Here is a 16,577-nt window from a genome sequence, read left to right on the forward strand (position 1 = left end):
GTTTCCAACCTAACTTTGTAACTATTCAGCAATTGTCTCCAAATTCCTTTCAAATTCCTTTGTTAACTTATTACTAGTTCATGTGTTCTTGGGTTTTTATAGAGCTCACCCACGAGATAGTTCTCATTTTCCAAATCATTATTTTTGAGCATTAAAAAATAGAAAACTGCGTTTCAACTCAATCTGCACAATTTATTATCAGCTGTGGCTCAGTTGATCGTATTCTTGCCTTTGTGTTAGAAGGTTATGGGTTCAGATGCTATTCCAGAACTTGAGCACAAAAATTAAAAAGCTGAGGGAGTGCTGCACTGTTGGAGATGCCAGCTTTTGGATGAGATGTTATACTAAACCCCTGTCTACCCTCTTAGGTGGACATAAAAGATCCCACGGCACTGTTCAATGAAGAGAAGGGATGTAATTCCTGGTGCCCTGGTCAATATTTATCCCTCAATCAACATCATAAAAACAGATTATCTGGTCATTATCACATTGCTGTTTATAGACCATTGCTGTGCGCCCTTTGCAACAGTGACTACACTTCTGAAGTACTTCATTGGCTGTAAACCACTTTAAGATGTCCTGTGGTCATGAAAGGTGCTATATAAATGCAAGTCTTTCTATTTTTCTTCATAAAATGGGGCATCTCAGTACAGAAGAATATCTAGAATCAATCTCTGGTTATGGATCACATTTTTATATTGAAGGGAACTGTTGCTGAAAGGTTTATAATCTATAACCCTTTTAAACTTTTGGAATGTGTGAATTTGTTCTCTGTCATTATTTTCTTTACTATAAGGTATTGTTGTACTTAAAGACACTTTAACTTTTTTACCCGACGGGAGCAGGGGCAGTCCAGGGTGGGAACCTGGTACAGTGGGGGAAACCCAGCAGTCGGGGTTTCCCCACATGCTCTAGAGTTGTCACTCCACAGCTTGTGTATGACATCACTGGAAGGTTCCCTGCCCAGAAGTCAGCCTTATTGACAGGCCTGGCATGCTGTCAGGCGGGGAACATTGAAGGTGAGGCCGCAGAGAGGAGACCAGTGTTACAGTCAAATGAGAACGGGTTGAAGGGCTTCCCTCTTTTCCCTTTCCTTGTTTGATCACAACATGTTTAATTCTTTCTTAAAGTGAATGTTCTGGCCAATTCCGAAGGTGGTTGATTACTTACTTGCTATGATCACAACAAGAACCAATCGGACAGGTTTTCTTGAGTTAACAGAGAAAGAGGTTAACTTTATTGTACCTAAACTGAACTAATAAAATAAAAAACAATGTGCCAACTTTTACTCACATACACACACTGGAGGTTTACACACACACAAATAGGTTACAGAGTGGGGAAAGGTAGATTGGTTGAGTTAGAGTCCATAAAAAAAGTTTGTGCTTCGGCTGGCTTCGAGCTGAATTCAGTAGTCCTGAGGCTTTTAGTTTGAAGAGGTAGCTGATTGGTTCAGTGAGCCTTGTGGAAATAGTGAAGTGGATAATTTCCTCCGATGGGGTTTCTGATTGTAGCCAGAGTATGCAAAGGTGGTCAGTAAACAACAGGATTTGAAAGCTTCCAAGAAGGAATAAAGAGAGAGAGAGAGGGACCCCCATTTCGGGTCTGCTCATGTCAGAGTCCAGTTCCTTCTCCTGTGCTGCAGAGGAAGAGCCATCTTAAAACCACAGATGGGAGGGGATTTTCACATGACAGTCACTCAGTGATTCAAACATAGCATTTAACAGTTTTTCTTCTTCTTGCTGAGAGGATAGACAGTTCCTTTAAACTTCCTGGGTCTTGGTTCTTGCTGGGATATTAGCAGATATTTTGGGCTGCATTTTAAAAGCCCGCCACTGAAATAGGGGACGGGTGAAATAATTTGCAGCCCGCACACACGGGGTGCACGTCGTGGAGCTGCCATGATTCCAAATGTGGCGGCTCATTAGCATGGCCAGGGCAGCTGCACCCCTGATGACACGGAGGGGGCGGAAAAGCCATCCCCGGCAATGGTGTCCGGCGCCAATGCTCGGGCGCCGGTGCCATTTTTAAAGGGGATTTGAAGGCGCGGCATTGCCGGCCTCCAGCATGAAGATATCAACCTGTTGGCAGAATCGCTGCGGCCTGCATGTTAATGAAAGATAAGTGCCCATCTACATAGTGTAATACGGGTCCCATCGCCAGCCGGGGGGGTGCCACCAGGAGGCCTCGCCGCTGCCGCCAAGATTGGGACGGGCCCTGCCGGCTTCGGGCCTCATCTGTAGCGGTCTTCATTCCCCCACCCCCACCACCGTTCCCGGCGTTGGAGACCCTATAAAATCCTGCCCTTCATCTCTCTCCTCACAGACTTTTGCAATGCAGGATATAATGTTGCAAACTAGGTGATCATCTTAAGTTGAAAGGATGGCTTTGCTGGCAGCTTGTCTTTTTAAAAAGTCTTCAAAAAAAATGTCTAATTCCGGATCTCCAGCCAGTGGACCAAAGGAAATTATCATTCAACAAAACACATTGGCGTAACACCAGGTAATTCCAAACAGGACAGAGGTGAGTCCGATGGTGGGAGGTGGGATGTGGTCATGGGTCGGAGGTCTGAGGGATTGCAGGATGGGGGTGGAGGGTGAAGCGGCACATTGCAGGTTGGAGACCTCTGGGAAGGGAATTGGAGACCTTGGTGATAGGGAAATGGAAAGCCTCGGTGGTGGGGGGGGGGTGATGTCAGAGGCCTTGTGGGGGGAGGTGGGGAATCAAAGGTCACAGGTTGAAAACTTCGGGGGAAGCAGAGGCCTCGTTTGGGGGGGATCAGGGTAGATCAGAAGGGTCGGCGGGGGAGTGTTCGATCACGATGGGTTGATGAGACAGTAACACTGAATCCAACGGGTAAGTGGAAAGGCACTTGCCTCCTAAAACCAAAAGTCCTCAACTTCCTGTAGGTGCCAGATTTCTCAAGCCTTGGGAATTCTGGCTGTTCAGAGTTAAACTTGAAATGGTGCATAAATATGGATCATGCTGGCCTCATTATAGTATTTAAATTGCCAGCCTGCCTCCTGGGAGCGGGTTGGCTGCACAACCTCCAACCCCTGCCCTGCTCACCACCCTCCCACATTGAAACTGGAAGTGAGCGGGATGGGGTTGTGTTTCAGATATTTAACCCTTTGAGCTCCCACCTGATCTAAAGCCACCTGTTTTTTGGTGTTAAAATTCCCCCCCATTATATCCAAATGCTGCTTTTCTGGTGGGGGTGGGTATGGGGGCTTATACCTCAGCAAACAAAGCAGGGCTTGATCCTGTTTGCAGCTTGAAATACGACTGCGCCTGTTAGACTGCTGTGAAGACAAAACCAATGCCTAGCAACTGCAGCAGGCATGGAACCATTTAATGACTGTGGAGAGCAGCTGCAGGAGCTGAGAACCACACAATCACATTGATTTCCTTAACCCCAAATTGAGTTGTTCGTTTCCAAGAGTAACTTCCAAAACCACAACAGAGCCAAAGCATATTCTTTACTAACCAGCAGAAGCTGTTGCTTTCCCTTCGTCATTCATTTTTTAAAAAAGTCTGCATTTCACAGTATTCTTCAGTATTTTCTTTGACACTTACGAAATGAAATGAAACAATTAATAAAATTGATTTTAATCCATTTAGTAGAGGCCAGCAAATGTCTTTGAGTATAACACAAGCCTCCAAGTAGAGGCAGGGTCATTGAATATTTTTAAGGCTGAGCTAGATAGATTTTTGATTGAGAAGGGAGTCAAAGGTTATAGCGGGTAGACAGGAAAGTTGAGTTGAGGCCACAATCAGATCAGCCATGATCTTATCAAATGGCGGAGCAGGCTCGAGGGGCCGAATGGCCTACTCCTGCTCCTAATTTATATGTTCATATGTCCAGCAGCTGTGAGGGGCTTGTATGATATAATTCACTTTCATGCAGCCAACTCCAACCCTAAACCCATAGCCAATTTTTTTAATTTACAGTTCCTTTTTTAAACTATTTTCTATTCAAAATTTCTAGCTTAACTGCGTTTTAATAATCACTAAGCACAATCACAAATGTACCACATTTTCCAAAACGTCAGCATAAACAATGGGCTTATCATTGGAAATGAAGACAATTATTGAAATAATACTTCAGGTGTGGAATAAATACATTTGAAAAAGAAAGACTTGCATTTAAACAGCGCCTTTCATGACTGCAGGATGTCTCAAAGTGCTTTACAGCCAATGAAATACTTTTTTGAAGTCTAGTCACTGTTGTAATGTTGGAAATGCAGCAGCTAATTTGCACACAGCAACTTCCCACAAACAGAAATGTGATAATGACCAGATAATCTGTTTTTATTAATGATGTTGATTGAGAGACAAATAATGGCCAGGACATCAGGGATAACTCCCCTGTTCTTCTTCATAATAGTGCCGTGGGATCTTTCACGTTCACTTGAGAGGCCAGACAGCTTTAACATCTCATCTGTAAAGACAACACCTCTGACAGTGCAGCACTCCCTCAGAACTGCACTGGAGTGTCAGCCTTGATTTTTGTGCTCAAGTCCTAGAGTGGGACTTAGAACTCAAAACCTTCTGACTCAGAGCCGAGAGTGGTACCAATGAAGCTATGGCTGAAACAACAATAAAACTTATGCGAAATACCATTCAAGGAAAAAGGCAGAGCAGTTCAGGTGCTGATAGTCATGGTGACTCTCTCTATCCTAATATTTCTTAGAGAAGGACTAAAATGAAAACCAATCACTCCCCTTATAGGTCATTATTTCACATTGACAGGCAAACCCCCACCTGCCAAGACTGAGGCACACATTATTTCACCACATGAACATTAAAACTTTAAAAATTGCAATCTCTGATTGGAAAGACATTTCCATGGTAACAGACAATGTTGAAAGAATGGAGACTCTGCAGTTGCTCTCCAATACACAGAAGTGGTCAGACTAGTTTTAGTCACATGGCTAGCTGGCTGGGGCAGATAAATTTGAGCCTCCAACAAGGGATGTGAAGAGACTGTTCCAGATAAGAAATGAGTCACATGTCTAACCTGCTGAGCACCCTGGGAGCTTTTTGAATTTTAACTCCCAAACAAAGGAATTGCCAGGCAGAACATCGTGTGCTCTCCTGAAACTAAAAACATCTGCCTGCCTGCCTGCCTATCTCTCAGGGAACTGAAACCATTGAAGACACGTGAAACTCAAAGAGAGAAAGATTTGCTACATGAACAAATTTTTAAGAAGATTACTGGGCCCCAACAAAACACAAGAATCCAACCTTGATCAAGGACTCCAGCGAGCCCGAGAAACAGTAATAAGATATTGCCTCAAACTGTTCTATCTATCTCTTCTACTCTTTTCTGTCCTTATCTTGCATGTTTATATTGCGTGTGCAAGCTAGCGTGAGCACATCCTATATCCGCAGGGGTGAACCATATTAGAGTTAAGTTTAAGGTTTAATAAATTTCACCTTCCTGCTTTAAACCAAAGAAAGCCTGTTTGTGCTCAGTTATTTGCCTGATAATTGGAAACTATGAACACAGATTCACAAAAAGGGGAGCTCAAAACACAGTGTGTTTAGAATTGAACCCCGTTGCAATAAGACCAGGTGAAGACAGCAAGAGACCTCCTAGACACATTGCTCACCTGGTCATAACAACATGGATCATCTAAATAGGAGACAGTGCAGAAGTATTTCCAGATCTTGGGTTGTGGCTGTGTTGTGGGCTGGGAATGGGAGTCATTTCTGATCAGCAACATTAGGCTTCATGTTTGAAAATACACACAAAAAATATTACAATTCAGACAACATTCATTCCATGCCTTTCACACAGACTGATGACAAAGCAAGAACATCAAAATGGTGGATCCGGAATATACACTGAAAACTGTAGGCAAACAATATAGCCTACTTTATATTCCTACTTTATCATCTTGTGCCACAGTTGTTAATATTTTCCCCATGACATTTGTCATAATTTTCTTCATTTTCTCCATATTTCTGTCAGGCTATCAGGTTGGAGTGTTCTATGTGATATACATGAAAGGTTCAATATAGGATCCTCTCTTATTGATGGACAGTATTCTGCAAAATATTGATTAATGGCAGAAGAGGAAGTAGCTGTTACAGGATATATTGCAAATTAGGCAAGCAGTGATTATTTCAAAAATATTGCAAATGGTTACACGCAGAGTGTCTCTGTGACACAGAATAACAGAATGATGCACATCATGTGTTTGCAAGTCAAGCTGTCCATCCCAGCATGCTATCCAAATGAAGCGTCATGCAGGGAGAAATGGCACGTCCCCACATAGAGTTGAGGAGGGAGGGAGAACATGAAATAATTTTTAATATAATGGAAAAAATGACATTGACACACTTTCCAATGCCTTTGCGTTATCACTGTGCATCTGAAGTTGTGTAGACTAGAGATGAACTTTAAACATGAACTGGGCAAGAATTCAGATGCTCAGAAAAGGTGAAGTTCAGTCTAATTTGGACTCCGATTTTTCTGTTCCTTTAATAAGACCAGATAGTATTATTTATTTGCAGAGAGGCAACAAGACCTGCAAACATGCAACACTATTTTGTGTAATGCTAAATGTCATGCAGGCCCCCACCTGTCAAAAATGAGGCTCATTAATTTCGCCACATAAACATTGATTTTCAAACTGTTACTGGAGGAAAGAAAGAACTTGCTCTTAACAAAAAAACACCAGACCCTTGACTGGAAAGACATTTGCACATTTACAGAGTGCTCAAAAGTGACAAAAGACCATTTCCTGACACAATGGACTTTTGATTACCAGACGTTGAGGGTGGAGGAGCTCACATTCCAGGTTGACTTCTAAGATGGTCGAATACACAAATGGACATGGTCGCACACCCCCAGTCACATGACTAACCTGCTGGGCAACCTGGGTTTTTTGAATTTGAACTTGCCACAGAGTCTTTGAAGAGAAAGCTGTTTGCTCCTGGATTGACAAGGCTGGCTTGCCACAGCCTCTTCTGTCTGCTTCCATCTCTTTCTCACGGAACTCCAAGACCCACTGAAGACACAGGAACCCCAAGAGAGAGAAGTCTCCGACAGTGAACAAGGTTTAAGAAGAATACTGGGCCCCAACGAAAAGCAAGATCCTATCTACAAGGAAGGACTACAGCGAGCTCGAAGCACAGTAACAAACCCCCTTCAGAGACTGCCTCAAACTTTTTCACTTTATTTTTCTTCTGCACTTTTCTGTCCCTATTGCACGTGTGTATCGCATGTGCATGTTGCATGTTGGCATAGGCGTGTCGTGTTTCTGTAGGCATTAACTGAATTAGTTTAAGTTTTAATAAATTTCACTTTTCTTTTAACCTAAGAAAGTCTGTTTGTGCTCATTTCTTTGCCTTATAATTGGAAAGCAGTGAACAAGGATTCACCAAAGGGCAGGTCAAAACACAATGTGTTTAAAAACAAAACCCTGTTACAGTAAGACCAGGTGAAGGCTGAAAGGAAACCCCTAAACCTCTTTCTCACCTGGTCGTAACATAAATTTGGGTGCTAGCATCCTGAATCGACCCACAGACAAACAAGAGAAATTGGAATTGGAAAGCAAATTGTTCCCAATCAAAAAAGAGCAAGATTAATACAAGTTTTCTTGTGGTTGTGCATGATTGAATACTAACATGTCTGCAACTGAAGCCAGTAGCTCACCAAGCCAGGGTGAAGTAACTTGGGATAAGTTAAAAGCACTGTCTATGGAGGAGTTGAGAAAAATGGCTGAGCAGTGTGGGATCACCGTACGTGGCAAAGTCTGAACTCCTAAGGCTAGTGGCCAACCATTTTTCCTTGAATCTGAAGAAGCAGAAACTGGCTTAGAAGCAGAATCTGACAGAGTATTGTTAGTGAAGGTACAATTGGAACAGAGGAAACTTGAATTAGAAGAATGAGAAAAAGAGAGAGAGAGGCAGGAGAGGGAGAAAGAGAGAGCCTTCCAAAAAGAACAGGAAGAGAAAGAATGAGCCTTCCAGAATAAACGTGAAGAAATATATAGGGAGAGAAAGAAAGACAGGAGAAGGAAAGAGAGAGAGAGAGAGGAGAGTGAGACAAAGAAAGAATATTCCAGAAAGAATTTAAAGAAAGAGAGCTGAAGCGGCTTGAGTTAACTAGGGGGCGACAGAGTAACCCCAGTGAATTCATGGCCAATATGGAGGGGCATAATTCAGGGCTGGGTACAAAATTGCTAAAACTCACTCAATTAATTCCAAAATTCAATGAGGAAGATGTGGAAACATTTTTTCTGTCTTTTGAGAAACGGGCAAGGCAGCTAAAATGGCCAGCTGAGACCTGGTCTCTTTTACTATAAAGCAAGCTAACTGGAAAAGCCCATGAGGTTTATTCCTTGTTGCCAGATGAAAGTTCATCAAATTATGAACTGATGACAAATGCTATTCTCAGGGCATATGAATTAGTACCCGAAGCCTACCGCCAAAAGTTTAGAACCCTCAAAAATTATCTGGAGTTTGAAAGAAGTAAGCAGCTGGCTTTTCACCAGTGGCTGAGGGCTCTAAAAATACAGCTCAGCTAAGAGACCCTCAGAGAAATAACCCTGTTAAAGGAATTTTAGAACTCTCTCCCACTCTCAATAAAGACCCATATAGAGGAGCAGTGGGTTCAGGGAGCCCGGCAAATGGCCGTTCTGGCTGATGAGTTTGCTTTAATTTATATGTCAGTTTCCCAGGAGAGAACCTTTCCTAATCACACCACAAATCCGAAAAGGACAAAGGGTGGGAAGGTGATCTCCGCCCAGACAGTCCTGGGAGAGAAAGGAAAGCAGGAAACATGGGGGGCCCTCCTCCAGCCAAAAAGGAAGGTGTTGTGATCAAGGGTGAGACCCGGAGACCTGTTTGCTTCCATTGTAATAAGGCAGGGCATTTAAAGGTTGACTGCTGGAAACTAAAGGGAAAACCAGTTGGCTTAATCAGGGCACACCCGCTCAGTGAAGACAGGACCCTGATGGAAAGCACAGAACAAGCTGTGGCTTTAACTGCAGTATGAGTTCAACCCAGGAAGCTTACTATGGCCAGTGCAGGAAAAGCTATCAGGCTTTTCTGTCTGAAGGGTAAGTAACTCCATACCCCTCAAGTGGGGCAAGCAAGCCCATAGTGATTCTCAGGGATGCAGGGGCCACTAGATCCCTTTTACTGGGAAAAGGCTGATCTTTCCCCCAGAGAGTGCAGTGAACACCAAAATGGTGGTGAATGGTATTGGAGGGCAGTATATACCTATACTTGCACACCGGGTGCACCTGGAGTGCAACCTAGTTTTGGGACCAGTGACCATAGGGATTGTCCCTAGTTTGCCTGTGGATGGGGTTGACTTGCTCCTAGATAATGATCTGGTGGGTTGAAGGTGATAGCACCCCCAGTAGTGAAAGAAAGATTGCAGGAGGTCAGAGAGACAGGGCAGTGGCAGGAGACGGTCCCCTGAAGTTTCCCTGAATGTGTAGTGGATCAGCCCATGATCAAACCAGCTGCCCCAGAGGAGACTGAATTGGCACTGCAGGCAGATGACCATGGGGTCTGCCTGTCAGAAACTTTCTTTGGAAAGTTAGGAGATCCAGGGAGTTAATTAAATGGATTTTCCCTAGCTGAGACTCAGCGAGCCGACCCAGTATTGCGAGAGTTAGCACAGGCTGCCCAGTCTGAAAGTGAAGCAGAGGGAGTCCCTGATTGCTAATTTTTAATTTATTAAAGAATGAGGTACTGATGAGGAAATTGAGTTCTCCTCACAGAGGTGTACCTGGGAGAAATATTAAGAAGGGCCCACGAGACTACAGTGGCTGTACATGCTGGTATACAAAAGACCAAAGCCCACATAAAACAGCAGTTTGACTAGCCAAAACTCCACAAAGATGTGGTGGAGTACTGCAGGAGTTGCCACATGTGCCAGGTTGAGGGGAAACCCCACCCTACAGTGAAATCTGCACCCCTAAGTCCTGTATTGGTGTTAGGAGGACCCTCCAGCAGAGGGCTGAACTGTAAGGGACCCCCATTGAGAACAAAAGGGGACAGGCAGGCACACGGCTGGCAAAAGTTTAGAAAGAGAAGGGGAAAAAGTGACCAAGAGGACAGGTTAAAGGAAGTCCGGGAGGAATCCTGGATGAAAACCCCTCCTGTCCGGTCAGCCAACCCTGAAAAATTTGAAAAGTTAGACTCCACATCCTCCTACATAAATGCAGACTCTCGAAACACCCCATCAGAGTTGCTAACAGCATTTACAGAAACCTGCAGAGACAAAGAGAGACCTCATCTAGTCGAAGTGCCATAGGAGAGTGCAGTAAAGTCTGCACAAATACCTACAGGTAGGAGTGTCCCAGAGAACAAAGGGAAGATTAACAAAGCATCCTCCCCCACAGTCAGAGGAAAAGGGAACCACTCATCCCCTGAAGTCAAAAGCCTTTGCATGACTCAGCAAAGCACTGAAAGAGAGGTCAGGATAGACCCACCCACTACTAACCCTCCTGAAAAAAACATTAAGCAGGAACCGAGACCCTAGGCCATCATGGCAATGGGCAAAACTGAAGAAAAGCTTCCACAAAGTACCACATGTTTACTGGGATGCCAAAAAGGGGAAATTAAAGCAGCACTGGCACTCAGAAAAGCCAAATTTAATAAGCTTTAAGATGTATGAATGAATGGAAGTGAATGAGAAATGCATGGTTTTTTCTTTCTGTATCTTATACTTCTCTCAAATCTTTTAATGAAATGCACTGTTTTTTCAAATCACATTTCATTCCCCTGGGTGTGGCGGTGTCATGTAGACTCCCCACCTGCCAAGAATGAGGCACATTAATTTCGCGACATGAACATTGATTTTTAAACTGTTACTGGAGGAAAGAAAGAACTTTCCCTATAAAAGAAAAACAGACCCTTGACTGGAAAGGCATTTGCATATTTACAGACAGTGCTTAAAAGGGACAAAAGACCATTTCCTGACACATTCAATCCACAATGGACTTTTGATTACCAGACATTGAGGGTAGAGGAGCTTGCATTCCAGGTTAACTGCCAAGATGGCCGAATACATAAATGGATGTGGTCACACACCCCAGTCACATGACTAACCTGCTGGGCAACCTGGGTTTTTTGAATTTGAACTTGCCACAGAGTCTTTGAAGAGAAAGCTGTTTGCTCCTGGACTGACAAGGCCTCTCGTGGCTGGCTTGCCGTAGCCTCTCTTGTCTGCTTCCATCTCTTTCTCACGGAACTCCAAGACCCATTAAGACACATGAACCCCAAGAGAGAGAAGTCTCCAACAGTGAACAAGGTTTAAGAAGAATACTGTGCCCCAACGAAAAGCAGGATCCTACCTACAAGCTAGGATTACAGCGAGCTCGAAGCACAGTAACAAACGCCCTTCAGAGATTGCCTCAAACTTTTTCACTTCATTTTATCTTCTCTTTTCTGTCCCTATTTGCATGTGTGTATCACATGTGCACACTAGCAGGGGCACATCGTGTATCCATAAGCATTAACCAAATTAGAGTTTAAGTTTTTAAAAATTTCACTTTTCTTCTTTGAACCTAAGAAAGCCTGTTTGTGCTCATTTCTTTGCCTTATAATTGGAAAGCGGTGAACAAGGATTCACCAAGGGGAGCTCAAAACAGTGTGTTTAAAAACATATCCCTGTTACAGTAAGACAAGGTGAAGGCTAAAAGGGAACCCCTAGACCTCTTTCTCACCTGGTCATAACATAAAGAAAACTTTGAACATCAACAAAGTAACTGTGATTGCCCGGGAATGTCGACAAAATGGTATGAATCATTTTATTACTTTGTGGCTCTAATGATTGATTAGTGGAATTTTAACCCATTTGTAGGAGGGGTTAGAGAAGATCTATTTTCCTTGTTAGTTTGATAACAAAAGCAGAAAGTAGACTTAAATCGTAGTTGGCTGGTGTTGGTGGGGTTTCTCATAATCCCTGACTGGCTAATGAGATGTAGGAGAATCCTGGCAGTCTTGTGACATACAATGGCGGACAGAAAAAGACCACCTAGCCTGTCCCGCACAATTGAGCTGGCTTGTGCATCGCAATATATGCACTGCCCACCTTACCTGAAATCCTGGGATCTCCTGGCAGAGGCAAACAAAAAGGTAAAAACCCAGGCCAATCTGGGGGAAAATCTCTGGGCAATTTCTCTCTTATCCCTTTAGCCGATGGAAACTGGTCCTGGGGAAATGCATGTCCAAGTTATTGAAGATATATATGCATCTATTCGCACTTGCATTATAAATTCCTATGCCCAAGTCCATGATGGAATGTGCCCACTATGAAAGCGTATTGTATTGTGATTATGCCCTCCTAACAGTTGTGACGTGGAATTATTTCAGTTTTGGGTTCCCAGGTCCTCAGCGTATACTCCTGAAAAACTTCTATTCTTCAACCGACTCTACTTCTCCAAAATTGCTGCAAATTTTGTCAAAATATTGCATAAAAATGAGGATAGATTGTTTGACCTCAAACTCAGGACTGAATTGTATCTGCACACCTTGGTCTAATTAACCCTCACCAACTAAACCTGCTTTAGCTGGCAACATCACTTGGGCTTAACCCCCACGTGCAGTGCCACAGGAGATTGTTTAATATATAAGTATATAATCATCTGCTGTGATGTGAGTCAAGACTAAGCGTAGGCATCAGAAGAAATGAAATTGGAAGCTGCAGAAAAATTGCACCATAGCATGCAGTCATAATCCAGCCCCATTTTAAAGTCATACAATCGGTCCTTATTTTTATATGATACTTGGATTTTACATTATTATTTATAGTTAAAGCACAAACTTACTCCAATTTAGAACACAGATTTGCTTGGAGCATGCGAGTTCCTGAGGAGTGAAGAGGTGCAAAAATGAAGCACTACAGTCCCACCACTAATGGGAAGGTGTGATGACAGTGTGAAAAGTTTGCACAGGGCAATTTCCATTATAAATGTGGACATAAGAATTTATAATGGGAAAAGTTGAAACAAAAAGGTGACAATGGGAAGTAAGGTTTTGTAGATGGAAAATGTGTGCATAAATAATATTTTAAATTATTTTATAGTTATAATATAGCATACACGCTATGTTACAGACGAAAGAGGCCGATGAAACATAGTTTATATGTATGATGTATGCAATTAAATTGATGTGGCCAGACAATTCTGTCCCATTATAAAATGCATTTATTACAGAATAATACTTATAAAGCCATTCACTGAAACACCTGTTAATGGAAAGCTCTCCTAATTTTATTAATAAAGCTCAATGGTTACTTAACTTTATAGTTTGCCTCTGTTTTTGTCCAACTGCACAAGAGAACTGAGGTCTAATATTGAAAATTCCTGTGGCAATTTTTTTAAAGTGCAGAATCTACATATTTATGTCAGAGTAATTCACTGTAAGCTTGAAAAATAGAACCTTGCAGTCTAGTCACTGCTGTGACAAATTGTGTAACAGATGACTATATTTTTAGAGATGCCGTTATCACTTTTTGTTAAGACTGCCCTGAATAATTCCAATTGTAGACAATGTTCTGTTGAAGTGTTCCTTTACCTTTTATCATACTTATGCAATGATATATAGATGGATATAATAACTGAAAATTAAAGTAAGAACAGAAAATGCTCAGAACACTCAACAGGTCAGGCAACATCCTGTTGAGGAACAGAGCTGACACAGACAAAACTGACGAAAGGTCATTGACCTGAAACTTTAACTCTGTTTCTCTCACCACAGATTTCAGATTTCCAGCATCTGCAGTATTTTAGTTTTTTGACCGAAAATTCAAAATTCATTAGCCCCCTGATTTTACACCTCTGGAACCTGGGATGAAATTAAGTCAAACTAATGGGATGAAAGTTTCCTCTATCTGTCTGGGCCCTATGTGAGCTACCTTTGAGTAGTTTTACTACAGTTATTAGTGGGCACAGCCAAAAAATGCCCATAATTTGGCTCTAATTGATGCTGAATTGCTAATCTTATTGATCGAGGCCAACGGATGGTAAGCTTAAATAAAGTTGGAGTTCAGATCAGCCATGATCTGATTGAATGTTGGAACATGCTCAAGGGGCTGAATTGCCTACTCCTGTTCCTCTGTGTGGGAAATTGAAAATTATCAAACTGGTGCATCAGAGCTGTTCTTTGGAGTTTGGGTTGAAGTATATTGTTTCATAGCTGACTACATTTTTGGTGACCTGCAAGTGCACGGTGTAGACATTCTATTTCCCAACACTAACATCCCTCACCTCCATTAGCATAAAGTTCACTTAAAAATAAAGAAAATGAAAAATACCAAAAAAAATCTATACTTTATTAGTTATAATCCCCAACACAGTAAGGGAGACAGAGTAACTTCCTATGTCCTTCTTGTGAAAAATCAAATTGGGCGATTTTCAACTACCATCCACCCCTTTTCTTTCTTGAAGTAGGGGGAGTGGAGGGGATGTGACATTTCAGCCCTTGGATACCCAAGACCAAACTGTTACAGTTTTCAGACAGGCGTGCAAATGGACGCAGAGCATGGTCGCCTAAAGCAGATGGGAGACTGCTTTTACGTGTTAATCATCGTCCTTTGCCAGTTGCAGGAGACCCTTTTGCAATTTTCATGAGTGTGTGCTGCCCATTTGTACAAGATGGTGAACAGCCTAATCGTGGCCCTTCTAACCTTAAAGGGACTCCTACCGACATATCTCAGAAATCTTTCAGGGGGCAGAGTATTTGTGGGGCTAAGAGGAGTGGGAATGTTCTTCCTGGCCCCACAAATACTGTGGTCCATAATGTTCATGATACAACTTTCTGACTTTACTAATCATTTAAAGCTGTTGGACTTCCTGCTTTACACCAATCCCTGCCCCACTTCCTTCCACAGTGTAGAGAGCTGACTGCTTTGCAGATTGCTTGCCTAAATCATGATGATGCCCAAACCTGAAAATGATTCAGATTCCTAGACATGGCATCAGTCAGGCATGCACCCACTCTGTTGACTTCATTCCCGTTTTGGGCAGAAGTTGAAAATCTGTCTCTTCTCCCCCCACCCCCCCCCCCCCCACCCTGTATGTTCCTAGAAGTCTACACAAGTCTGCCTGAATGTTCTGGCATAGCGGGTATTGTTCAGTTTAACTGAAATAAAATTGATAAGAAACCTTTTAGCTTATCCGCAATTGGTGTCATTAAACTGTTGTAAAATGTAATTTGTTATTTTTCTATAGGAAAGAAAAACTCTATTTTGCTGCACAAAGTCCAGCATGATTTAAACTCTGGTGTCTTCAACAACCGAGAGAATGAGATTATACAGGAGATTGTGAAGTATGATAGAGAGATGGTTCAGCAAGTGGAACTTCAGAGGCCTCTTGCCATGTCCCACACACCTCCATTTCACGGAGGCTCCATGTTCAATTCCCAAGGCCAACTTGCTAACAATTCGGCAATTGCTACTCTCCAGCAGGCTGTAGCTATGAGCTTCTGTCCTCCATCTACAGGCCTTTTTATTGGGTCTGTAGGTGTGCAATCACCTAGGACAGTCAGGCGGTTGCAGCCTGTTCAGAGTGCAGCAAGCCCACTTTCAGTATCCCCTGGTCAACAATCACAGACACAGCAACAAGCGGCTTCTGTTTCACCATATCCTTCTGCAGTCTCCAGTCCTCCAAACCAAAGCCCACTAACAAATCGAACTTTCCAATATGGATCACAGGCTCAATCGGGTTCGCAGCTGTCACTAACACAGCAAAAGGCACCCAGCCCTCCCCAGCGTCCCGCGGCACATAAGAGTGCACAGGCATTGCATACCAGTAGTTTATCCCAAGAGGCAAGACCACTGTCTGCTTCCCAACCCTCATTGCCTCATAACATTTCCCAGACAGTAACCTCAAGTCCACCACAATCAACCAGAGAATCAACATCATCAATAGGGGGTCAGATGTCTGTGCAACCAAGTACAGGAGGTCTCCAAGGATCAATCCGAGGACCTGTCCCACCAAGGATGGCCCTGACGCACCAAATGTCCACTGGTGCAATGTTCCAAGCGCCAGCGATGGCTGGTGCACAACAGGACTCAGGTGTTCCCAAGAAAGATTCTGTTGTATGTGTTACAGATACGGACACAGGCAAATCAAGGCTTTCCTCCAACTTGTGATATTTGGGGCACCATGCTCTTTTGTGGTAAATAAGAAGAGGATTACAGTTCAAGAAGAGTTAATAGTTGGTTATGTGATTCCAAAAAAGAATTGCTGCTGGTTATTGCACATCTTAAATTAATTGCACATTCTGCCCTTAATTACCAATGTACAGAAGTTCCAAATTTGTGCAAGAGTTGAAATATCAAATGTCTAACAAATGGAGATGTACATAAGCTCAGCGTCCTTTGAAAGAGTTCTCAGCTTTTATTTCTTTTATCAATTTGTCTGTAATAGATGTATTAGAAGTATTGAAACGCAATATGTGATTTTCTTCAGAAAAAGATCTTTTTGTGGTATTTTTGTGATGGTGTTGCTGTCTTACATATTGTTGTATAGTTAGATGTCAATGGTTACCCTAATGCAAACAATTTAATGTCTTAAGAAATTGCTGCTACACCATAAAACAGT

General features: G+C 42.7%; 1 protein-coding gene across 1 annotated transcript in view; it reads left to right on the forward strand.

Moving 5' to 3' along the window:
* LOC137351360 (potassium/sodium hyperpolarization-activated cyclic nucleotide-gated channel 2-like) overlaps positions 1-16,126 on the forward strand; it is a 139,221-nt gene extending 123,095 nt beyond the window's left edge. Inside the window, exon 8 of the mRNA XM_068015807.1 lies at positions 15,204-16,126. Within this exon, the coding sequence (XP_067871908.1) occupies positions 15,204-16,126 (923 nt within the window). The remainder of the gene's footprint in view (positions 1-15,203) is intronic.
* Positions 16,127-16,577: the final 451 nt, after the last annotated feature.

The sequence above is a fragment of the Heterodontus francisci genome, chromosome 36 (assembly GCF_036365525.1).
Source record: "Heterodontus francisci isolate sHetFra1 chromosome 36, sHetFra1.hap1, whole genome shotgun sequence".
NCBI classification, from domain to species: Eukaryota; Metazoa; Chordata; class Chondrichthyes; order Heterodontiformes; family Heterodontidae; genus Heterodontus; species Heterodontus francisci.